We start from the raw sequence: 25753 nt of genomic DNA on the forward strand, positions 1-25753 counted from the left end.
CCGACTCCTAGATCGCCATCCATCTGGAAATTCTATCCTTCAAAAATTGAAAGACACGAACAGTGGTAGGCCCATAAATAAAACTAACAGCCATGGCAGCATTTTTTTTTAGCAACATTGAACTAGTTCTGTTCTGATGTCTTAAACCATTTGGAGAGAACCAATGCCTATTGGAGACTGGGTTCCTGAAGGTACTGAAGTTATTATTATTTACTGGAATGATTTATCACTCTTTTCTTCTAAATCACAACTTACATAAAAGGGAAAGTACCTTGTGCAGCTCCCTAGTGAATAAGGCACTTAGAAATTGTGAGGTTTGTTCTCTAAGCAATGTTTAGTCAGCATCCAAACAACTGAGTCCCTGAAAGTATGCTTAGGGGTAGAAGGAAGGCTGTCTCTGTCTTTGCAATGAAGCAGTGTCATTGCATCTACTGGAATGCATAATTTATTAGTTTGCAAGTTAAAATTTTGGAGAGTGTGCTCTTTTTGGCACAGCAATGTGTTCTTTTGGGGGCTTATTTTCTGTGAACTGTAAATTAATTTCATCACATTTTTAACAGGAGAAACAAAGAGTACTTACCAGCATCAAGTCTAGTCTTACAAATCTTTAAAGGGAAAAAGAAATTGAAAACATCCATTAAATTAATCCATTAAATCATGGGGTAAGCTAACAGTTTTCTTGTACATCTTGTAAAATAAGTACTACTGATTGACTTGTTGCAGATGAAGGAGCATTGGTCAGAGCAGCCAGGCATCTTCATTTTGTATTCACTGGAAGGACACCTGACTCAGTAATCATAGAGTCTGTAAGTATTTTGGGGTACCATTATAATTTGTTGTATTTACTATTGCCATATTAAATAATTTCTGAATAACTGCATCATAGTACATATCTATTGAGAAGTTCTTTGCTTCTTTTTGTTTGTTCTGCTTTAGTTTTTTTTGCATTAATTTTCACCTTTTTTATTTTTCAGCTGGGACAAGAAGAGAGATATGAACTGCTAAACGTGCTAGAATTTACAAGGTAAGCAGCTTGTTGAGCACTTATTGTCTTTTTGTGAAAATTCCTTATGAATTTACCTTATGGGTAAACATTTGCATTTTTGATACTTGTACAAGCAATGTGTGCAGGCTTGGCTTTTATTTCTGTAATGAAACGTATAGCATGTGATCATACCATAGGCAAAATAGTGCACTTGATTAAGATCATGCTTCTGGTTTTCTTCCAAGATATTTCCTGAGGCATATATTTTTTGTCATCTCCTTTCTGTCTAATATTTTCCACTTTTGCGTTTGCTCAGTTTCAAAAACATTTGCTCTCAAAACCTCAAAAACTGATGTGAAAAGGCAGTATAGTAAAATATTTGAACTTTTAAATATATTTTTGAAAGCTCTAGCACCATCTGAAATAGAAAAATAATTGATATTTGCGAGCAGGGGAAAGCTTAAAATGTTAGAAAGAACTTGTGTTTGACTTGACTGATAGAGTGTAATTTTGCATTTGGCCTTGAATGTACTTGTTTATTACTTCTTTAAATAATCTAGACTAAAGACCAGTCCTTTCTGAGCAGCACCACTAGAGCACTGGCTAGTGGATTCTCTTGGAAAATGAGATTAACATATATTTTACTCTCAGTAAAAATTTCCTGTCCAAGCTACTGGAATTATAAAGGCCTGCATAAGATGCCATTTCATTTGTTGTATAAATCTTTCTAAATTGTATCTATGAATGCAGTCTGTGTTTTAAGTATTCACGTAGTTCTATTGCTTACTTTGGCACAGGATGGGGAAGAGAATTGTACGTAGAGGAAGCTCTTCTTTTATTAGAAAACTTCCTTCTAATTTTGCTTGCAGAATGTGATCATTGTTTGCCTTTCCTTGTCCCCTTACATTTCCCTTGAGTTTACGTTGAGGATTCTAAAAGATCAAATAATAAATAAAAATCCAAAGCAATAGAAAAGGAAAGGAGCTGTAGATGGATAGGTTGTGTGAAATGAGAGAAATAGTTGCCTATAGTTGTAATAATAATGTAATAATTATAATAGTAATAATAATGCATAGCATAACAGAAGAATCAGCAGAGTGGGGAAAAAAAGCAACAGACTTGCTTTTAGTTCTGAATGTATTTTAATGAGTTCTTGCAATTAACATTAACAACTTCTATATTATAGAGGACATACTAGACATTTTTCAGACTTCCGCCATTGTTTCATTTTCCTGTAGGCACTTTTTTCACTTTCTGTTCTGGAAATTTAGCAAGCATGTTGCACATCTGCTTGTTTATTGGTAGTTTGACATTTGTGTAAGTTCATACTTTATTCATGGGATAGCAGTAAAAGATTCCTATTTTGTTCCTACTTTTGCTCTTTATCTTCATTTCATAGATCTTAAAATTCTGTGTCAGTCTAAAACCATATTTTAAACAGTGATACTTCATGGATAATGGAGAATTGCTTTTGAAGCTTAGCCTCTGGAGGACCGAGCTTTTCAGTGGATACCAATCACCAGAACTTTACCATGCATACTGTTTTTATAGCTGTTTTGGTTTATTCCAGATTTAGCTTTGCTTGGAACTGACTTGTTGGAAGCACTAGAGGTCACCCTTGCTCCATAGCAGGAGAAATTTTGACTAAAAAACCTAACACCATATGTATGGGTAGCAGCATCTACCTTCAGAGTAATAATCTGACAATTAAGTCTCCTCCTGAGTTAAGAGCTTCCAGGTGTTCTAAGGTGTTTTTTTCCCCAAGAAATGCAAACTAATTTCTTATTGCCTTCCAGTACAAACCAGATAAGACTCTTCAGCAAGAGTGCAACAGTGTCAATATTTGATAGAGTAGTCCTTCAGAGAAGTTACAGAAGTAAAACTTGCAGGAATGCTTGATAGAGTTGTGTTTTATGGTACTCAGTCTTTGCAGTGATCATAGGTGTACCTGTGAAAACAGAAGTACACAAAATGCTAATTATCCTTCGTAAGGCAGTAGCTTTTAGTCAGGCTTGTGAGCATACTGAAAACAGCTGATAATTCTAAAGCAACTGGCAATTATTCCCGAAATGTAGTGCTAATGTCTTTGGAGTAATCAGTGTCCTTATGAGTTATACTCAGTTTCGCTTGTCTCCAACAGATACTTTGCTCAGATGCCACAACTGCTGTGGTACTCCAAGTTTAAGGAACCGAAGAGTTTTTCAAACCCCTTCTAACCTTGTGCTGTTCAGGGCTCCCCATGCTGTCAGGAGAAGGAATTGTGAAAGGAAACGCTGTGCGCATTCTCATATTCTGTCACCTGAAATTATAAAAATAGAAAAACTGCAGCTATCTCTTGGGAGCCAAAAACAAGTCAAAATCAAGTCTGTCGTGTCAGTTAAGGATCCAAAAGCAGAGAAAATCTTATGCTTACTGTCATTCCTGTGCTGAGTACATGCACTGTCTTTTCACTTGGGCTAGGTAGCGTGAATTTCAGTATGTGATTCCTTGTTTCAGCAAGCATAAGCTATGTCCGTTAACAGTGTAGAAATTGCACATCAGTGCAAGAATGTGTCATTATGCACACAGTTCTACTGATGGAGGTTTTGATTGTATCTGTTTTGTTAGAGGAATGAATTGAATTTTTAGCACCAGAATTAATTTCACTGATGACTATAGACCTAGTAATTGTATTTCAATATCTGGAGTATGCATCATCTATTGATTTAATGACTGATCTTCCTCTGCATCCCAGGAGCACATCTCCATATTCTAGCATAAGTCTTCTGTGGTAGCTACAGGGTAAAGCTCCTTGTCTAGAGAAAAACATTTTTGATGTAGAATAACACTGTAATTTGTCTGAAATGCATCAATAGCTTGACAAGTCTTAGACCCAATCAGTTTTATGAATAATGTATATTGCCTTGGCTGTTGTACTGTGCAGACAGAAGGCCACCTTCTAGAGCATTTCAAATCTTATCTCCTCTCCATCATTGAAAGAGGGACAGAATGTACTGATCGTGTTCTGACTTCTGACTGAAGACTGATACTTGTAAATGTAAGGAAAAACAAACAAAAAAAAAGTGGCTGACAGAAGAGGTACCAAAACCTTGGTAGCAATATTTGGTTTTTGTGTTTGTGTGGATAAACTCTGATGAAAATTTCATCTTAAGCTGTAGATAGGTCTTGCAAAATAACAAAGGGCCCATCAAGACTGTAAGACTGTTTTTGTCCCCTCACAATGATTCAGCTGTGCTGTAATCCCATGACAATTCCATGGGAATTACCAGCTATTGTCTCTCCTATGTGAAGAAAGTAAAACAAAAAAAATGGTATTGCATTGAGTTTCATGTAATAGCGCAATTTTATGATTTCTTATTTTACCACAAATCAGACATAAGACTATCACTGCAGTGAAAAGGCTCATAAAAAGAAGTCCTTGACAGTAAGTCCCACTGATAAGCTTTATTGCAGTTTTGTTAAGAAGAGTGTATGTCAGTCAAGATTCAATGTCTGTCTTCACAGCTCAAGTTTTGGAAAGCTACAGGAAAACATTGATTATTCTCTGGTGCATCTTCAGTAGATTGATAGGCATGCAGCTGTATGCAGAACTTCAGGACTGCAATTTTCTTGTATTACAAGACAAGTAAAAAACTGCTTAGTTTTTAGTTGTGAAGTGTGCATGTGTGTTTGTGTCTGTATAAACAGGAAATGTATATATATACACACATATATATGCACATATGTTTAGAAATAAATAAATTAATAAATAGCAGGTTAGGTTCCTCCTCTGTTCCTTAGCTGAACATTCAGGCTGATGTAATGAATTAAGATAGCTATAAGCTAAACAATTATACCGGGAATCAATTGAATCTCAGGATTTTAAAGAAACTTTAAGCAACATAATTGCAGTTTAGATTATCTGAATTTCTTAATGGTTATCTTAGTAAATCCCTAACTGGACACTGTCTAAGGGTTTTATCTGAGAGTTTTTAGATAAGAGATCAAGTAGAGAAAGAGTTGCAGCAGCTAAGGTCTTTTTATGCTGTCTTATGCAATAGTCACAGTAGAAATGTAATTAAATATTGCTGCTCAGATCGCTGCTTGAAGTAAAGTGCACACATAGGTGGAATAGGAAAATATTTTCATGAAGATAATATTCAGGCAGTTACTTCACGAGTAATTTTAAAATTCTTTCCTTAACCTATCTCCATATATTCCACTTATGGGATGTTTTCCTTGGCAGTCTGAACTTCAGAAACCATTCATACAATGCTATTTGATGATCTATAAATGGGATCCAGTTCCCAACAGGAACTGAACTTATAAAAGGACCATTTACTTCAATCTCTTTTGTGTATTTTACTGTGAGCTCTATGCATGACAAATTATTTTTGTTCCCTAAATAGTTCCTGTGGAGATATTAAAAAAAAAAAAAAGTTTGAAAGAATTATGGTATAAGTACACATTTTGACTGGATACGATATTGAATCTAAAGTAGGTTTGTTGGAGGCTCTCAAAGGGAAGACAAAGCAAACGTGACCATCTTATCCATCTTTTCTTCCCATTCCTACCTTGACTTCAGTCATTAGGACTGAAAGAAAAAAAACATAGATCTCGTTAACAACTGAGAGTCAGAGAGTAGTGAGGCAAGGCACCTTCTAAATCTCATCATACTTAAAATAATGTGTGAGGAGTAGGACTCTGAAGTATTTGATGACAGTAATGCGGCACAGTATACCTGGGACACTTTCTGTTTGGCTGGGAAGGAAGAAAATGCTGAAGTGGTCTTTATGATCTTCGTCACATATGCTTTATGCCATAAGATGCTTTTCTGCGATCAGTAGACAAGGTAAAGGTTCTTAAATTCCTTTTTGCAGGAAAAAGACCTACAGAGAAGTGCACAGAAAGACTGAATTAATTCTAGTTATTAGACAGCGAAACTGTTTTTTCCATCCCAGTCACCTGAAAACATCATTCAGAACAGCCTTGTTCCTTTTCTTTTGAATTATCACAGAATCACAAAATTGTCTAGATTGGAAGAGACCTCAAGATCATCGAGTCCAACCTCTGACCTAACACTAACAAGTCCTCCACTAAACCATATCGCTAAGTTCAACATCTAAACGTCTTTTAAAGACCTCCAGGGATGGTGACTCCACCACTTCCCTGGGCAGCCCATTCCAATGCCTCACAACCCTCTCAGTAAAGCAGTTCTTCCTAATATCCAACCTAAAACACCCCTGGTGCAACTTTAGCCCGTTCCCCCTCATCTTGTCACCAGGCACGTGGGAGAATAGATGAACCCCCACCTCTTTACAGCCTCCTTTAATGTACTTATAAAGAGTAGTAAGGTCACCCCTGAGCCTCCTTTTCTTGAGGCTGAACAAACCCAGCTCCCTCAGCCGCTCCTCGTAGGACTTGTTCTGCAGACCCCTCACCAGCTTCGTCGCCCTTCTCTGGACTCTTTCGAGCACCTCAATGTCCTTCTTGTAGCAAAGGGCCCAAAACTAAACACAGTACTCGAGGTGCAGCCTCACCAAAGCCAAGTACAGGGGGACAATCACTTCCCTAGACCTGCTGGCCACACTGCTTCTTATGCAAGCCTGGATGCTGTTGGCCTTCTTGGCCACCTGAGCACACTGCTGGCTCATATTCAGCCAAGTATCCACCAATATTCCCAGGTCCTTCTCCACCTGGCAGCTTTCCAACCACTCATCTCCCAGCCTGTAGCTCTGCTTGGGGTTATTCCACCCCAGGTGCAGGACCAGGCACTTGACCTCAGCCCATCGGTGCAGCCTATCCAGATCCTCCTGCAGAGCCTTCCTACCCTCGAGCAGATCGACACACGCACCTAACTTGGTGTCATCTGCGAAATTACTGAGGGTGCACTCGATCCCCTCATCCAGATCATCAATAAAGATATTAAAGAGGACCAGCCCCAGTACCAAGCCCTGGGGAATGCCACTAGTGACCGGCCTCTAGCTGGATTTGATTCCATTCACCACGACTCTTTGGGCCCGGCTATCCAGCCAGTTTTTAACCCAATGAAGCGTGCGCCACTCCAAGCCACAAGCAGCCAGTTTCTTGAGGAGAATGCTGTGGGAAACGGTGTCAAAAGCCTTGCTGAAGACAAGGTAGACCACATCCACAGCCTTTCCCTCATCCACCCAGCGCGTCACTTTGTCATAGAAGGAGATCAGGTTCGTCAAGCAGGACCTGCCTTTCAGAAACCCATGCTAACTGGGCCTGATCACCTGGTTGCCCTGCAAGTGCCGCGTGATGACACTCAAGATAATCTGCTCCATGAGTTTCCCTGGCACTGAGGTCAAACTGACAGGCCTATAGTGTTCCAGGTCTGACCTCTGGCCCTTCTTGTAGATGGGCATCATGTTTGCTAGCCGCCAGTCAACTGGTACCTCCCCCAATAGCCAGGACTGGTGATAAATGATGGTAAGCGGCTTGGCCAGCTCCTCTGTCAGTTCTCTTAGTATCCTCGGGTGGATCCCATCTGGCCCCATCGACTTGCGTACATCCAAGTGCCATAGCAGGTTGCCAACCATTTCCTCATGGATAGTGAGGGCCACATTCTGCTCCCCATCCCCTTCCACCAGTTCAGGGTACTGGGTATCCAGAGAGCAACTGGTTTTGCCGCTAAAGACTGAGGCAAAGAAGGCATTAAGCACCTCCGCCTTTTCCTCATCTTTTGTGACTAAGTTGCCCCCTGCATCCTGTAAAGGCTGGAGATTCTCCTTAGTCCTCCATTTTGCATTAACGTATTTGTAAAAACATTTTTTGTTGTCTTTGATGGCAGTAGCCAGATTGAGCTCCAGATGAGCTTTGGCCTTTCTAATTTTGTCCCTGCACTGCCTCGCAACATCCTCGCAACAGTCCTGAGGCGTGGAGTCGACTTCCTTGCCCTAGGCATCCTCCTGGGTAGACTTTGTACCTCTTCCTCAGCTACCGGTCTCTCAAGCTCCAGGGCCTCAAACCTGTTGCATAAGAGCACCTGGGAAAGTGGAGCCGGTGGGGGGCGGCATCACCTGCAATGTTGAGCAGGGATCTGTTTCCATTCCTCCTCAACTCCTAGGTCCCCTGCCTCTGCCCAACAGCAACAGTGCAGGGGGTCCACCCCCATTTGGGGGGTCTCTCCCCGGTACCTGTCCTTCAGCCAGCGCAGGGAGTTGCTCCACAAGTCTATCTCCTGCTCACGCTCCCTGATATCCCTCAACCTCTCAACCTCCTCCTCGAGTTCTGTCACGAGGCGGACCAGGTCGTCCACCTGCTCGCACCTCACGCACACAGTCTCTTTGCCCCCCGCAGGTAGTAGCAACAGGCTCAGGCACTCCCTGCACCCGGAGACCTGAACTGCTGCAGTTTTGAGCAGGCAGTCTGGGTGTGTACAGACTTCCTGGAGAGCGCACTGTGCCTGGTGGAGACCATTGCAGTTTAGCTAGCAGTAGACCACTGTTAGAGGAGGTGTTCGTATGGGCAGGGGGAAACATTCTGCCCTTCCTGCTCACCCTGCCTGTGTGAACTGCCATGCTAACTGCTGCGCCCTGTTTCCCCATCCTGTTAACTGCTGTGCCATGCCCTTCTTACATGCCACACCCTGTTTGCCCGTCCTTTTAACTGCCGCACCACTCCCTTCTGACACGCCATGCCGTGTTTGCCCGCCCTGTTCGCCGCACTCCTGGTCTCTCGCGCTCCCTAGGGGCAGCTTTTGAACGGCCTGGGGTGGGGCGCTGCTGGCTCCTCTTACACCTCCTTCTCTCCTCATTTACCTCCCTTGCGAAAATGTAACTTATGTGACTTATATATTAATATTCGTAGGTAAAATGTTGTTAAATATATTTATGAATTACCCACTTACTGGGCATTTATTTCTCTTTCAGCTCTAGGAAGAGAATGTCAGTGATAGTTCGCACGCCAACAGGAAAGTTAAGACTCTACTGCAAAGGAGCTGTGAGTTTTACTGTATTTTCACTTTATCAAAGAACATGCACTTACACGTACAAAAGCAGAAAGTTGTTAGAATGGTAGAATTTCAAAACATTGAAAATGGTGAGGGGTGGGAGAGGATGATGCCTTTTTCAGTTTACATGATTTTGTTATGTAGTTGTTTAATGTGATGAACTAGTTTATTTTTTTCCTTACTAACTGCGTAAGAAGGTAAGAGACCTGTGCATTCTGTACTTAGGTGTTCTTTGTACTTTGACTAATGCCTTTATACTTCCTATTAATTGTTTCTTTCTGTACTCCAAGAAAATAGGTAAAGGTATGGTTTCATATCATTTACTTGCTGGGGTTGTTGAGCATGAATCAGTAGGTGGGAATAGTAATCTAGTATAAACAACTAGGTATGAATTTTAGCCTATCATCAGTGTTATGCCAGAAGTAACTCCTGAAGATAAGATCAGAAGATAGCCTAATCACACTTACATATAAGAATGTTCGGGTTTCTCATTAGTTCTTGGACCATATCTAAATTCATGTTTGATAGCGGGAGGAGGGATGGTGATGCAAATCTAATTCCTGAATGGTTTAAAAAGCTAAAGTTGACGGAATATAAATGTCCATTCTGCATCTTCTCCAGAGAAGACAAAAAGCTTTCGTTAGCATTCTGTATATCAAGACGGTTACAAAAGGCTATGAATGACAGTTATGCAAAGCTAATTTTACATTTTGAGCTTAATATTGAAACAAAGACAGCATTTTAAAAGATCAAAATAATCCACGTGGCAAGACAAAAGATACTGTACCTTTCAAAATGAAGGGAAATAACAGCAAAATATGTAGGAGAGACAAATTCTGCTGTGATGTAATTTTTAATTTTAGAGATTCAGAGGGTTTAGAGTGTCCTTTTTTTCTTCCACTGAAATAAATTTATTTATTTATATATTTGTACTGAAGTAATCTAATTCTGCATATTTTTCTGCCACTTTTTCCTATGTGTTTTTATTGTCTACAAAACACATTTTTCTATTAAATTGTTTTGTGTTCATTTTATTTATGTTGTAGGATACTGTAATTTATGACCGCCTTGCTGAAAGTTCAAAATACAAAGAAATCACCTTAAAACATCTAGAGCAGTTTGCTACAGAAGGTGGGTGATACTATTCAATTTAAAACTAAATGCAACTGTGGTTACTGTTCAACTATTCAGTTTTTCAATTTTCTGATGCTGTAATGTTTTCTTCACATGAAGTTAGAAAATTACATTTTACTAATACCTCCCTAAAAGATAATCTTCTTCTGAAAAAGCTTCAGTAGTAAGTTTAAAAGAAAGAAAACAACACTTCAGAGGCTTTTAAACAAAATATATTTTTCCAAAGAGCAGAAAACATATTGTACAATTTTTGTCTTAGTGAATGTTTCATCTTCCGTGATCATTTTAGTCTCCCTCACACAATGAATGCTGTAGCATAAGAAACAGCAGCCAAATTGAATTGAATATACCTGCATATGACTAGCACAGTGTTTCTAAGGCAGCTTTACAATATATTTTTTCTGTCACGGTAAGAGGAATTGTAATCACTAGTTTTCCATATGCTACTTTTTAGCAACCAGTCTTTCAAAGCACTTGCTCCATTAGGGTTCATGAAGTAGGAGTAGTAAGTAAAATGTAAGAGACTATGAAATTGGAACTATTGATACAAACAGCCAATTATTAAATAAAAGTGAATTCCACGGTATAGATGAGAAGGAAAGCAAACTGTGGAAAATTTTCTGTTTTGGTATTAGTTTTTCCATCAATGCTCCTAGTTCTTCCTTTTTACAAAGATAGCAGAAAGGGGAGGAGAAGAGGGAGGGCATGAATTATAGAGTTGTGCTGTGAAGTATCATAGTGTTTTCATTTATTTATGAGTTGGGAGAGAGTTATGGTAATCTGAAATTCAATTATTTTTTTTTATCTCATCAGTTTTTTTCTAATACATTGTTAATGGAACATTAAAAGTGTTTTATTGTGTTTTAAGAAATAAGCTTATAGTTGAAAACAAACTTTAAAATATTTTCTTTACTTAAAATACTTTCCTTACCTTTTCATAACTGATGTCTGAACAAATGTTGTTGTATCAGGAGAGATCCTTTTTCTGTTTGTTATTTTTATGGCTTTTCTGATTTTTTCTCTTGTGGTTTATTGTGGAATTACGCCTTTTGTTTAGTGTTGTAGTCACCACCTTCAGGCTCTTGAGTTTGTTGGTGACAGCAGAAACAAGCCAGAGATCTTTCTTTTGCTTGTTTTCTGTGTCAAGATCTCTACAGGAAACACTTGGTTAACCTTAAACAATCTTAGAGAGTTTCAAACTTAAAATAAATTTATTTCTTTAGAAGAATAAATTTCCTTCTTTGCAAGAAAGCTGAAAACACAACTAAAACCAAGTAAATTTGACTGATAATACAACATGAAGCCTCAGATGTATACTTTGACCTTATGAATCTAGTTATGTGAGCTAAGTGTCAAATTTGGGACAGTTTCTTAACAGTCAAACCACAATCGGTTAGTTTGGGTTGTAAGACTGTATGTTTGGTTACAGAAAAAATAAAAATATATCAGGAACTGTTATCATGTGTGAACTAATATGAGAATTTAAATCCAATTCTTAACTACTGTTTTCATTAAATCAGTGAAACAAATGATACCATTTTTCTTTGGCAGTCAGATTGGACTGAATGAAATAAAAATAAAAAGTGAAAAATCCTGCCCTTCTTTAAAACCAGTGCTCATATCTATTAGTGTTAAGAAATTTGTTCAAATGCTTTTTTATACTTCTTTTAAAGAGATGAAAAGATTTACTGTTCAGAAGTGAATTGCTAACCTTTCAAAAACACTAAACTTAATATTTAAAAAAAAAAAAAGTACACCTCTCTCTGGAATCGATTAATGAAATTGGTATTTATTTTTGCATCAGATTTAAATTACAGCCAATGACGTTGCAAAGTTTCTCATGTGTATCCTTTCATGTGGCAGTACAGTATGTCCTTGGCATTTGCTGCATACTCTTGGTGTGTTGTTCAAAAATGAAGTGGTTAGCATGGCTGGCATTTATATTTAAGCATTTATTAAGCTTGAGTGTTAATGCCTGCTTGGATAAATAGAGAAAGTGTATAATTTTTCTGTGTTGTTGTTCCAGTCTGTTAAGAAGCAGACTTAATGATATGTTTTCCACTTTTTATATGAAAGATTCCTTTAAATTAAAATGAAAAGAGACTTTTTTTAAAAAAAAATTAAAATAGAAAAAAAGGCTCTGATTTAAAAGGAAAAATGTGTTGAGTAACATGTTTGCTGATATTGTATACATGATGATTTCTTCTCTTTGTTTTATCACCTGCCTAAAATATTTTGAAAGAATCGTGGAAACCAAATTGCTATTAGTCATAATTCTCCCTCATGTCATCTCTCACGTCGTATTCATTTATTTGAATCTTGCTAACATATTCAAATTAAACAAAAAAATAAAAAATCATCTGATTTTTTTGTTCTGTAGGTCTATATGGTAAAAAGCAGTGTTCCTAATACTGCTCAGTTATTAACATATTAGAATTACAAGTGATTTATGTCCTGACAATATTATATTATTATCTTAAATTTCAGACATGTAATGCCCAGCCTCTTGGATTATTTCAGAATTGCTGCTGATGCTGATCTGTGCACAGCAGAAGCCTGTGAACAAATAAAGATTGTGTTTAGCCATCCCTAGTTAAGATGCTCTTCATCTCCTGGGAATAGTGGGTAAATAACCAAATAGCCAATAGTCCTGCCAATCCCCCTCCTCAATCTCTCTGCCTGCAAACTGTGGCTTCAAGAGATTTCATTTGGCTGGAGCAATGCTCTTCTCCATATATAAAGAGTTAATACAACTTCATGTGCTAGAAACATAAGAATCTCATGATACGTGAAAACAAACTTAGGACTTTGACACCTGTCTCTTTAAATGGAATTTAAGTCTGTATTGTCAGAAAAGAGATTTATTTATTTTTATTTTAGAGTCTCAGATTATCACTGTAGTGTTCAATAATAGGTTTATGGTGAAGGAAAAATTCTGTTACAAAGTATAAGTAGTACATATATGTGTCTGTGTATATATATGTATATATATTTACATGTATATAGTATTTACTAGATTAAACGTTGCCCATATACAAAGATTTTATTTTAAGAATTTGGAAAGCTAGAATAATCTGTGATATGGGAAAATAAATGTGATGGGATTCACAATTGGTTTCTAGATGGCAAATTTCTGACTTCAACTGATAATTTCATAAGGACCTTAGGGAAGAGGTAAAGGAGGGGGAAATTGTAACATTGTGGTGATGTATTTTAACACTCATTATAGAGTTATTACTTCCCATCATAGCAAAATTAAAGTTTATAATATTTTTGCTCAGAAGTATAATTCAATCTTACAGTTATGATGTTCTTAAACATCTAATGTATATTATCTGTTCAGCAAGTGTAATTGGCTTCATGTTTCTTCTACAGTTTAAGATAAGTTGAACGTTTTGCAAAATTTTCATCTTTTCCTGAAGAGTAACACCTGTGTTAAATTCAGCTTCTTTGGAAGAGTTACTCTCCTGCATAAATTTCTCTTTCTATCACATTTTATATTTTAGATACATGAAATAAACTTCTTCAAGATGTGCAGCAATATGTTGAAAATCAGACACAAACAAACATCAAATACAGGAGAAAAAAACTTCTAATAGTTACTCATTGTAGACATTTCAGGGAAGGAACTAAAAAATATTGAATCATACTATCTGCTTTCTCTTTAGGCTTAAGAACCCTGTGTTTTGCTGTAGCTGAGATTTCAGAAAGTGATTATCAAGAATGGTTAGATGTCTATCACCGGGCTTCTACAGCTATACAGAACAGAGCACTCAAACTTGAGGAGAGCTATGAACTAATTGAAAAAGTATGTGCATTTCTCTGGGTTTTTGTTTTCAGGGGGAGTAGCTTGTTATGTTTTTTGTGTTTGATGTTTTTTTTCTGAATTTGTCCTTACATGTACCATGAAATCCAAGTCATTGAGAAAAAACGCTTTGACAGAAAAAGCTTTAGCAGTATACTGACAGATACATCATGTAGTCCTAGCAGTTGAGATGGTTGAAATGAAGGAAAGATTAATTTGATAAAGTTTTTGCAGCAAGTAACTTGCTTCCCAGAAAGTACTGATTTTGCATTGAGCTACTGTTAATTATTTTTTTCAAGGTTGCTGTTTTGTTGAATAAAATGGTTAACAGAGAAATAACATCTGCTTTGTTGTATAATGTTGTATAATGTAAAGTATAGTGAATGAGAAAAGTTAAGATTAGAAGATCATCAAGTCATAACCCACTGCTTAAAAGAGGGCTAATTCTAAAGCTGTCCAGCACTTTAATGAAATTGCGAGTGTCTCCAAGGAGGGAGTCTTCCCAGCTACAGTAGACAATTTTTATTTTTAGTGCTGAACTGTTTTTCTCCCCCTTTTCAGGAATTTATTTTTCTTTTGTTGCAGAAAGTGACTATTTACACTTGTTCTTTCACTGTTTACATCATGGGAAAAAATGGCTTCTCTGTAAGCCCTCTTCAGTTAGCAGAAGACAGAATGTGAATCACCCTGTTAGCTTTACTTTTGTGTCCCTGCACTGGGACAGCTTTTGCAGAACAAGGTATTCACCTATAATTGGGTGAATTTGTAGTGTTCATGCTATACAGTTCACAGTTTATCACAACACATAGATATTTAACATAAAGTTCATAAGAATATACTTGAAGAACTTTATTAGTGGTTACCTAATCTGATTCATGAATTTTAAGAACATTAATCATTTCATAAACATGAAAAGCTAAACAAAGGAAACTGAAAGATTTAAACTGAATTTAAACTGGAAAAACTTCAGGTACCGAATATTTTTTATCCACAGAATCTTCAGCTACTCGGAGCAACAGCAATTGAAGATAAACTACAAGATAAAGTGCCTGAGACCATAGAGACACTCATGAAAGCTGACATAAAAATTTGGATACTTACTGGGGACAAACAAGAGACTGCCATTAACATAGGTATTATATATGCTTTTACTTAATGACTATGTCGATAGATTTAGAAATTTTAGAAGTTGCTGGAGTGAAACTGCTTTCAGAATGGAAAGGTATCTTGTAAAAATAATGCTATTATATGGCTTTCCAGAATTTAAATACTATTTTAATTTTCAGTCTTCCAGTAGGGAGAGAGTGGGGAATGGTAGATTCTTCCTCCATTACAACAGTAACAGCAAGAAAAACTCATGTTATCCTAAAGAGGAGGAAAAAATGGGCATTTGTGCTTTTTGTAGCATCTAAAATGATGAAGAATATATGGTTTGGGTTTTTTTTGCCAATGAAAGGGGAATAATGTTAAGAAAATGTAGTTTCCTTCCTATATTTCTTGTTCTTTCAAGGAAAGCTGTTGATGACCATGATCTTAACTATGTTAAAGGATATAGTTAGTTCACCGGAATACTATAATCTTTACCATCAATCAGAGGTTTCCTTTTGTAGTTTCTTTTCATTTTAAATTGGGGGGGGGGGGGGAGAGAAGGAAATAATGAATTAACTAAGTCAAACAGTGATAAAGCTTTGTTTTTAAATAGTAATACATGAAAGCTGCATTTAAGAGCTAATACTCCTTGCATGTGAGCATATCAGTATTTCAGTAATAAGTAGCCTAAGCGTGCCCTAAAATGTAATTTTGACTATATGGTTTCTTTTTATTAGTATAATTATCTTTAAACTTAAATAACTTTATATGTGCCCATGATACAGTTAGTCTGTGGTTATTTTCATTAGTACTTTGAGGTTTGAGGAAATACATGTCATACCGATATTGTCATTTTTTTATGAATAATAACATATATTTATTTGTCTGGGCAGCCTGCATCACTAGCTCATAGCACAAATTCTGCTTAAAGCATCAAAGATAACAGAAAAGAATGGGAATGCAGTTTGCATTCCAGAGATTTCCAAAGTTAAGGGAGATCTATTTGCTGTTTTCAACTACCTGAAAGGAATTTACAGAAAATATGTGCCTTAGTCAGATGTGCTCAGCACAAGGACAAGAAACAACGGTCACAAACTGCAACAAGGAAAGTTCTGACCATTCTGGTATACTACCTACATGTCTAATTCTTATAGAATGCAAAGTATTTTTTTTACCAGTCATTTCAGATGGGGCCGTCTTCTGTCCCCCACAGAGGAAAAATAAATAATAAAAAAAATGCTTTGTTACATTTTAATGGACTTAGTTAAACAAATTGTTAAAAACAAAATGTTTTTAACAGGTCACTCCTGTAAACTCTTGAGAAAGAACATGGGACTAATTGTTATAAATGAAGGCTCTCTTGACGTAAGTAAAACATGAAATTTTCAGTTAATGAAACACTGTGGGTTTTTTACTGCTTAAAATATCAAGATACCATGTTTGAAGTGGTTTGAAAAATAACTTGGAGCATTCATTTATCTGGACAAATACAGAAAATTCTGCTAAACCAGTCGGGGGGGGGGGGGGGGAAGGGGGACTTTTATTTGTTTGTTCAGGGTGGGGAGGGGGTGTTTTTTAATCTTCTCTGTTTTGGATTGCTCAACTGGAAGACACCATGTTCTCTGTTACAAAATGTTGATGAATAACTGCAAAACTTTGCTATGGCTGCCAGAAACAAAGTGTAGCTAATAAACAAATGGACTTCAGAATGATTAGTGAGCTAATTCCATATAGTATAATGACTCTATCCATCCAGGCACAAAGCTAGGTGCTTGTAGTAGTACTCAGACAAACTAATCCTGAGTTTGTTTCCTGGTCCTTACATACCTAGTATCTGGCAAAAGTACTTGTGTGGTTTAACAGCTGGAATTGTAATCAAATCTTGAAGTACAGGTAAGGGTTAAAACCACCAACAGTGCTTCATAGAGAAGAGATTCTTTCGATAAGGTAAGAATGCAAGATTAAGTGAAAAATCCCATGAGTGGGAGGGGGAAATATAACTCCTGTTGCTACCTCTAAGGGAGCATTAAATGAGTTTAAAAGTGGAAGAATTCCCTCATCAGGAAAACTTACTGTTGAAAAGGCTTAAGGAGAAACCATTATACTAAGCTTGCCTTACTCTATATTAATTGGGTTGCTTAAGACTGGACTTAGGGAAAGAAAGGGAGAGAAAAGTGAAAGGGAAGTATGGGAATCAGCAAGAGGGGAATGCTTTAACTGTACCATTCAGTGCTGGCATGTAAAAGTAGACTATAAAGTGAATTAAAAATACTTTGTACATTTTTTTTTTTAATTAATAAGTATTTTTTTAAATATTTTGAGCAACTTAAAATAACATGTTTTCAACTTTGAAGTGTGAACTTAATCACAGTGACTTTATTTTAAATACGACTTATGTTAAGCAATATATTTTTCCTGATAAAAATTGAAAATAAACCCCCAAACATAGAACAGGCAGCAGCTATTGATTAATGTTTGGAACCAGTCTGATATAGTAAGTAACTTCTGACACTAATAGCTTGTGAGAGGTGATTTTCTTCTTTTCTTGGTTTACTTATTTGAATATCTTATGAAGGATTGTGATCACTGTTTGTTGGTATGAAAAAAATATTGTTTTTTTGATTCAAACCCTTAATTTTTGAGTTTTTCACTCCTCAGCCAATCTATAAGAATTAATAATACATTGACGAATGGATTTCAGAACTACTGCAATACTTAATCAATGGATTCGAAATACAAAGAATTGACTATTTTGTATGCGTCTTCATATGGCATGAAATAAAGTGAGGTAGTTTTATTTAACTGTTAAAAGGAGTCCAATAAGAACTCAGAAACCAAGCATTGCATGTTAACTATTTCTAGTGTGATGACTAAAAAAATCGAATGAATATATTTTAAGCTATGTATTACTTTTTTTTTATTCTTAAACTGAATTATCTAATATGATAATGGTACTCAAACTGAATTTGAATACTGAATAATGATATTCAAACTTAAGTATCTAGATTGTGTAGAGATCTTTCTCTACATGCATGAAGTAAGTTCCCATTACATGGAAATGGAGATGTCATGGCAACTGAAATTGCATTTGCAAACTGGTCACTTGCAAATCCATCTGTGTTGAAGATATATGTCATGTTTTTTCAGGAATAAGTAAATATGGTAATCAGTTTCGGGGCAAGAGGTGAGGTTTATTTAAAATAATAATAATAATAAAGTACTTTTGTGCCAATATTTTAGGAAGTAACTGTGTTAAAAGTTTTCTTCCTTGTTTGATGGTGTTTGTTTTTACCATTTGGTTAATATATAACTTGTGTCCTACCTGTGGGTTTTCCCTTACTGGTATGGTTGGGATTAGATGTCAGTCTCTATTTTTAGCGTGACTAGTTGAGTCAAAATTTGCCTTGAAATCTCTGTGGGAGCAAAGTGGGCTTTAGTAGATGGTGAGAGAGGTTCTGTGATCACAGAACCTTCAGTCAATGCAGCTGAAAGGGTGGATACAATTTCTATTTCTTTTCTGCATGCCAAAACAGCTGTCAAGAGACAATAATGATTAGTTGTAATATTATGTGTTAAGGGATATTGGCCAAAACTTTGTCTTTTTAGCAGCATAGATCCACCCTTCATACTGAGACTCTGCCCTACTGTGCAGTGGAACTGTAATTCCATATGACTGCTGGACAGCCCAGCTCCCTCGGAACAGGGGGAACCGAGCAGCCATGAAACCTTGGAGAACAAGTGGTATCATGTTGTAAGAATCATGGACTGCCCAGAACTTCCCTGCCCCACAGTGTAACCTGTGTGGTTACAACCTTAAAGAACTGTTTTATGGCATTGCAGTGATAGTGGATTCTTCTTGACTTTGCTGTTATGTACCAGTGGTGTCTTCTAAAAAGGAACTAGCTCAATGCTGATCCTTCAGGGAGAGGCAGAGTCCCCTGTCCCTAAGACAGTTAACAGAACAAATGTATCCTCAATTTGGTCATTATTACAACCTTAGCGTGCAAAACACAGGAAATCAGAGTTAAAAAAAAAAAAAAAAAAGTTTGTTTACTTTTGTCCCAGATTCATGAACTGTCTCCAAAAATAAATAATAATAATAATAAAAAAAAAAAAAAAAGATCTCTTCTAACCCGAGAGATTTTTTTATATGAAGAAACAGCCTCATTTATGGAATTAAAAGAAAAATAAGTTCATCCACCCATTTTAGCATCCCTTAGGTGAATTAGAACTGGAATCACTTCCAGAAAACATTTAAATATTTCTATTTTTTTGCAACATTTGTTTTGAGACTCTGCTCCCAGGAACATCATCTTAGCTTCACAAACAAAATGTGGTTTCGGTAGTGAGTTCTTATATAAAAGAACACTGGAATTGGTTTTTGCACATTAACTTCATTTGCTGCTAAATGTCAGTATATTACTGTTAGTCATGGACAGAAAACAGTTTTATTCTTTTAATTGTGAGCTTCAAACTGAAACTAGAAAATAGTTTGATTACCCTTCAGTTTCACTGGGAAACACTTCATGGGAGTGGTGTAGAAGTAAATGAATGGATGTTTTGGTAATGCTTTTAATTGAAAGAACTGAATTTCAGCATAGATCTGACATAGAGCATAGAGCCCACAAAGGAATTTTACGGTTGGGGTAAGTGATTTGTATTGTTTGGAGGGGGCTGTTTTTTTTAACTTGTAGCATGCCAGGAGCTGCCTGACATCTCGTCTGTTTGTGATTATAAAACAAAAAATAAAAGCAATTTAAACAGGAGAGTTTATACTGCATGTATGATGGAGAAACAATAGATAAGAAGAATATGAAGGTACAGGCTATTGCATTGCTTAAGTGTTGTCAGAAGCTAAGCAAGCCATGAAGATAAAGAAAAATTGATACTTTTTTGTACATTGCAAGATTTCTTAATTTAAGAAGGCACTCCGCAAAACAGTTACAGAAGTTGTCCATTTTTAACACATGGTAATGTGTTACTAAAAAAAAAAAAAAAGTGTCACAGTGGCACCTCCTTTCCCTTGAAGTTTCTACAGAGGGGGAGACAGGGAACTTCAAGTGCAGAATTTCCCATTAGTCTTATCTTCTTTTAGATAAACCAATGAATCTTTAGAAGGCCAGTAGAAGCTAATTAGGCCAAGACCACAGACAGCAGCATGTCGAGATTATGGGAGTGAGTTGGGTGGGAAAGCAGTATCATGCAGAATGCTTGAGATTTGTAATTCTCCTTGATGTTTTCTTTTTAGATGGTTACACCAAATTCTATTTACATATGCCTGATATCACAGGAGTAGCACAATTGTTTGGTTGTTATGTTGTTGTCATAGGATGTGACAATTTGTCAGACTGAATTTTTTTATAAGCACAAATTTTCATTGTTCTTGAAGCATATGTTGTATCTCTATGAAGGCCATACATTGAAAAACATAAAACAAGCAACTTTATTTATTTTTTCTTCATGACAATCAATATAGAACTGTATTGTAACTATCTAGACCTACGCAAAGGCTAAATACAAAATACTGCTGTATGAATACAGATGAATACTGAATATAATCTGAAGTTCTTAGTACTGGCTCACAAAACAGAGACGTGAGCACGTATGAGTCAAACCTTCCTTTAGCAATTGAAAAAATGCGAAATATGACATGTAGTTGACACTGCCTTACCTTAAAACGTAAATTTAATCTAATGGGTAGAGCTTTTGGTTATAATGCATGTACTTGTATTGTGAACTATCTTTGAAATTTCTTTTACTTTTTTTCTATGTGTTTAGGACTGGTTTTTTTTGTGTTTGTGAACAGTTTTTTTTCTTGCAGTATCTGTGAGTTTTCCTTCCCATAGGTATAAAAAAAACGCATTTTAGTAATATCTTTTTGCAGTCATTTATGCAACTGTTATTGCCATTCAAAGAGCATTAAAGGTTCCACAGCAATTTAGATATTTCTGGCAGTGTGAGAGCAATCCTACATACCTTTTGTACTGTGGTTTCTAATGGCACGACTGTTGCAAATTTGCAAATTGTTTTTTAATGGATACCATCTATTTGATAGCATAATCAAAAGAAAATTTCCTCAAGTGTATGCCAGTATTTCTGATTGCTGAAGGAATTATTAGACCTACAAATAGTAGGAATTAAAAATAATCAACACATTTTTTGTGCAATAGGGAACAAGGGAGACACTTAGCCATCATTGCAGTACTCTTGGAGATGCTTTAAGGAAGGAAAATGATTTTGCTCTCATCATTGACGGTAAATCCCTGAAATATGCTTTGACATTTGGAGTGAGACAGTATTTCCTGGATTTGGCTTTGTCATGCAAAGCTGTTATTTGTTGCAGGTAAGGTTTACATTATTCTTTCACTACAATATATTTATTGAAAAATAATAATTAAAAATCTGTTTCTGTGTCAGAGCAAATATCTACATCCAGGTCTTCTAACCATGGAATAAAAAAAAAAATGTAGTTGCTAACATTCTCAAATACAATCATTCAAGCAAAGTATTTCTGCAGTGAAGCCTGAAACAGGAGTATACCTGCCAAACCAAGTTACTGAGGTTGCATATATGCAGGAAAATCATGTTATCCATAAAGAATAGTCTCAGCAAGATTAAGACACTGATCTTAACCTTAAATTGTTACTGCAGTTAACTGCAGGTTTCAATACATCTGGTTTCTTTTGTAGAGTTTTCTCCATAGGCAAGATTTTATAACCCTGCCTTTTCTCTAAGCCACAGATTACACTGCACAGAAAGTGCACAAAAATGTTAAAGGTACTATGTTGAGTGATTTGTATTTCCTGAAGTTGATGGAAACACCTTTTTATTATTATCATTATTATTCCTGATTGTTTTGGAGTTCTTGTAATGCAATCAAGCATTTAATCTTTTCCTGTAAACATCTACTATTGGAGCTCTACGCTTACCTTAACAAGGGAAGTTTTTTGTGATTAAAGAGAAATATATACATTTTTCAAACATAAACAATATAAAAGCAGTTTGGCTTGCCTTTTAACATTCTTGTATTTATATTAAGGACTGTATAATTGATAGCTTGTGCGTTTTGGGACCTACTTGCATTTTTATGGCTTTAAACACAAAAACCACAAACATCTCCTGAGTAGTACATCACCTCTTCTACATTCAAATGACTGAACTAAAAGGGAAGTTGGGTGATTAGTAGCTAGATAAATACAAACTGCTCCTGTTGACTTTCAAAGAACTTGGCTTAGCCCAAGCGATTTATCTATCAGAAAGCAGAAGCGAGGACTTTTCTTTACAAGATCATTGGCAACACAGATAGGATATCTTTATTAGAAATGCAATAAAAAAAATCCAGAACTGTGGAAATAGATCATCGAGGGCATCGAGTGCACCCTCAGTAAGTTCGCAGATGACACCAAGTTAGGTGCATGTGTCGATCTGCTTGAGGGTAGGAAAGCTCTGCAGGAGGATCTGGATAGGCTGCACCGATGGGCTGAGGTCAACTGCATGAAGTTCAACAAGGCCAAGTGCCGGGTCCTGCACCTGGGGCGCAATAACCCCAAGCAGAGCTACAGACTGGGAGAGGAATGGTTGGAGAGCTGCCAGGCAGAGAAGGACCTGGGAGTGATGGTGGATAGTCGGCTGAATATGAGCCAGCAGTGTGCTCAGGTGGCCAAAAAGGCCAACGGCATCCTGGCTTGTATCAGGAACGGTGTGACCAGCAGGGCTAGGGAGGTGATCGTCCCCCTGTACTCAGCTCTGGTGAGGCCGCACCTCGAGTACTGTGTTCAGTTTTGGGCCCCTTGCTACAAGAAGGACATCGAGGTGCTTGAGCGGGTCCAGAGAAGGGCGACAAAGCTGGTGAGGGGTCTGCAGAACAAGTCCTACGAGGAGCGGCTGAGGGAGCTGGGCTTGTTCAGCCTGGAGAAGAGGAGGCTCAGGGGCGACCTTATCGCTCTTTTTAGGTACCTCAAGGGAGGCTGTAGCGAGGTGGGGGTTGGCCTGTTCTCCCACGTGCCTGGTGACAGGACAAGGGGGAATGGGCTTAAGTTGAGCCAGGGGAGTTTTAGGTTAGATGTTAGGAAGAACTTCTTCACTGAAAGGGTTGTGAGGCACTGGAACAGGCTGCCCAGGGAAGTGGTGGAGTCACCATCCCTGGAAGTCTTCAAAAGACGTTTAGATGTAGAGCTTAGGGAAATGGTTTAGTGGGGACTGTTAGCGTTAGGTCAGAGGTTGGACTCGATGACCTTGAGGTCTCTTCCAACCTAGAAAATTCTGTGATTCTGTAGATGTTATTTTCATCAGTGTCTGAGGTAACTATTAGAAGGATTACCAGTTAATGCTCTCAGAACATTTTTCAATGTTTTAACCTCTGTAGTAGTATGGAAAAAGCTGTTGGGTATATTAAAACAGGAGCAGTAAATTCAGAAACAAAGTATTCAGGCTCATCTACAAGCCCAATATCCTGCTGTTTCTCAATATAAAAGTGCCGTAAATGTGAGTTCTTAGAGTTCATGTACTTCTGAAAGTTTTAGAGATGTCTGTGTATTTGTTACATGCAGTTCCATTTTGTTTTATGTAGGGTACTCTGATAATAATTGCTTTAGAAAAAGAATCTATGGAAAAGGAAGTCTGGATTTTGTACAAGAACAAAGTAATTCTTGGAATTCAGCATCATTTCTTCCAAAATTCAGATCTTCCTTCAATAAATTAAGCTTCTTGCCTATTATCTACCTATTTATTATCTATCTAAAGGAAGAGGCCTGGAGTGCATAAAAGTAAAAACTGTTGTAAATACACCTTAGTAGGCTGTCTTTTGATTAATAAGTAAGTAGAAGGTGCTTGTGTTCAGGTACAGAGTTTAATGATATTCATTAAAATAAAACATTAATCTCAAAATTGCTGTGTTCAAAGTAGACCTATTTTTCTGCCTTGCAAAAGGAAAAGTAAATGGGTTTGTAGCATCCAAATAGATACCTGGATCATATGATCTTCCTATCCTTTCTGTCAAGTAGTGTGTTCTGTTTGTGATTTTTAGTGTTGTTTTTTTGTGTGTGTGTGTGTTTTTTTATTATTATTTTTATTTTTAAGCCTTAGCTTTGTAGTCAAGCTCCAAGATTCAAGCACTTCTTCAAACTAAGGTCTTACACTGATCACAGTTTATCCTGTGTATAAACATGCTTGTCATGGCAATGAGGGAAAGTTGGAGTCTTGTGCTTGTTTTGTTGTTTCCAGTTTTGCTCATTATAACACATAACAAGCAGTAGATGGGTGTAGAACTGCTATTTCAACACTGTTCCTTTTTCTTCTTTCCTCGATTTGAAACTACCTTTTGTGCTGTTTGAAGAGACATTATTGTTGTTTTTATTGAACTGTGAAACCATTGTAGGGTGTTTTGTACGTATTGTTGCCTTTTATTGCTAACTTTTCTGTGATAAAACAACAAAAGGAAGGTTTCTGTTCTAGTAGCATTTTCCTTACCACTTCTGTATTTCCATAATACATTTAGATCATCTGGTTTCAATGCATGTCTAGGTATATGCTCTGACATATTTTGTGGTTGTTTAAAAATTGGCTGCAGGTTTCAAACTAAAATATTTGCTTGTAGCACTCACTGTTCCAGTATGTGCGTTTTTAATATCACGTTTCAGAAAAATCAAAATTCTATCTTTTTTTTTTTATTAATGCTCCATCTTCCATAAATAAAATTGCCTCTCCTTGTTTCTGAGCATGAAAACAAAAAACATTTTAAGTTTTAAAAAAACATTTAAAAATACTGATTTTTAAATGTTAAATGTTAAAAAACATTTTAAGTTAATATAAATCACTTAAATATGGCATTCTGACTAAATGAAAGCATAGGCCTCTTTTCTATCCATGTAAAAGCACTGAAAATTTTAAGCAGTCGGTTTTAAAAGTACAAATTACATCACTTTCTTTGAAGTTTTCAGACTGTGTTCACTTGTTCAGAGGCATTTATTACCAATGAATTCTTAATAAGAGTAGCCATAACACAGATGAAGCTGACAAATACTCAGTAGACATTTCACTTCAAAAAACTGCGTATGTTATTAATTCCAAGCAGATGTTTGGCTTAAAGACTTAGACAAACTAAACTCCAACTCTGTATTGGCTTCTAACTAATGTGTGCAACAAGAATGTTGAATTGATTATTCTGTAGTAAAAAATGTACAGCTAAGAGTAAACAAATTGAACAGAAGGTATTTTTTATTGGTTTCATAAATTCAGGTGTATCCAGTGAACACTTTTGCTTTCACCTGGCAATGAAAGTGCCATCCTCCAGCTGCCTCTATAATGTTTTCTGAAAGGGAAATAAGCCACTGTTCCTGGAAAGCTGAAAAGATTAAAAAGTTCTCAGTTAAAGAATCTTCTGCAGAAGCTGGCTAGGGCTGGTCTTGAGACTCATCAGCAGTGTTCAAATAAAATTTAAAAAAATCTTAGAAATACCTCTTGATATGGTTAGACCATGAAAATTCTTTTGAAGGATTGTTGTCCAGAAGCTTTCATCCCAAGCTCACCACAAGGTTGTACTCATCCCAAGTACCCTTCTCAAAAATCTAATAGCATGTGTTACATAAGCTGATGAATAAAGTAACTAAATAGCTACCTTCTATACAGAGTCTGTATTATTTTTCACTTGTTTTATTTTATTTTTTTACAATTAAATTTTATGAAACCTCTTTCTGACTTACTGCACTTAAAGATTAAGAAATTTTACTTAATTAGCATAGAATAGGAATTGGGTTTCTTTTCAGCTGATGGGGCATCACCCACATTG

The 25753-nt window shown here is 36.7% G+C and overlaps 1 protein-coding gene across 11 annotated transcripts in view; it reads left to right on the top strand.

Annotated features, from left to right (window-relative positions):
- Positions 1–25753, top strand: part of ATP8A1 (ATPase phospholipid transporting 8A1) — a 112195-nt gene that overhangs the window by 43345 nt on the left and 43097 nt on the right. For all 11 annotated transcript variants that reach the window (XM_082759462.1, XM_082759466.1, XM_082759465.1 and 8 more), the window contains 8 exons: positions 724–806; positions 975–1024; positions 8860–8929; positions 9986–10070; positions 13742–13881; positions 14873–15011; positions 16268–16332; positions 21138–21310. In XM_082759462.1, the coding sequence (XP_082615588.1) occupies positions 724–806; positions 975–1024; positions 8860–8929; positions 9986–10070; positions 13742–13881; positions 14873–15011; positions 16268–16332; positions 21138–21310 (805 nt within the window). The remainder of the gene's footprint in view (positions 1–723; positions 807–974; positions 1025–8859; positions 8930–9985; positions 10071–13741; positions 13882–14872; positions 15012–16267; positions 16333–21137; positions 21311–25753) is intronic.

Source organism: Aythya marila (genome assembly GCF_965140915.1).
Source record: "Aythya marila genome assembly, chromosome: 4".
Lineage (NCBI taxonomy): Eukaryota > Metazoa > Chordata > Aves > Anseriformes > Anatidae > Aythya > Aythya marila.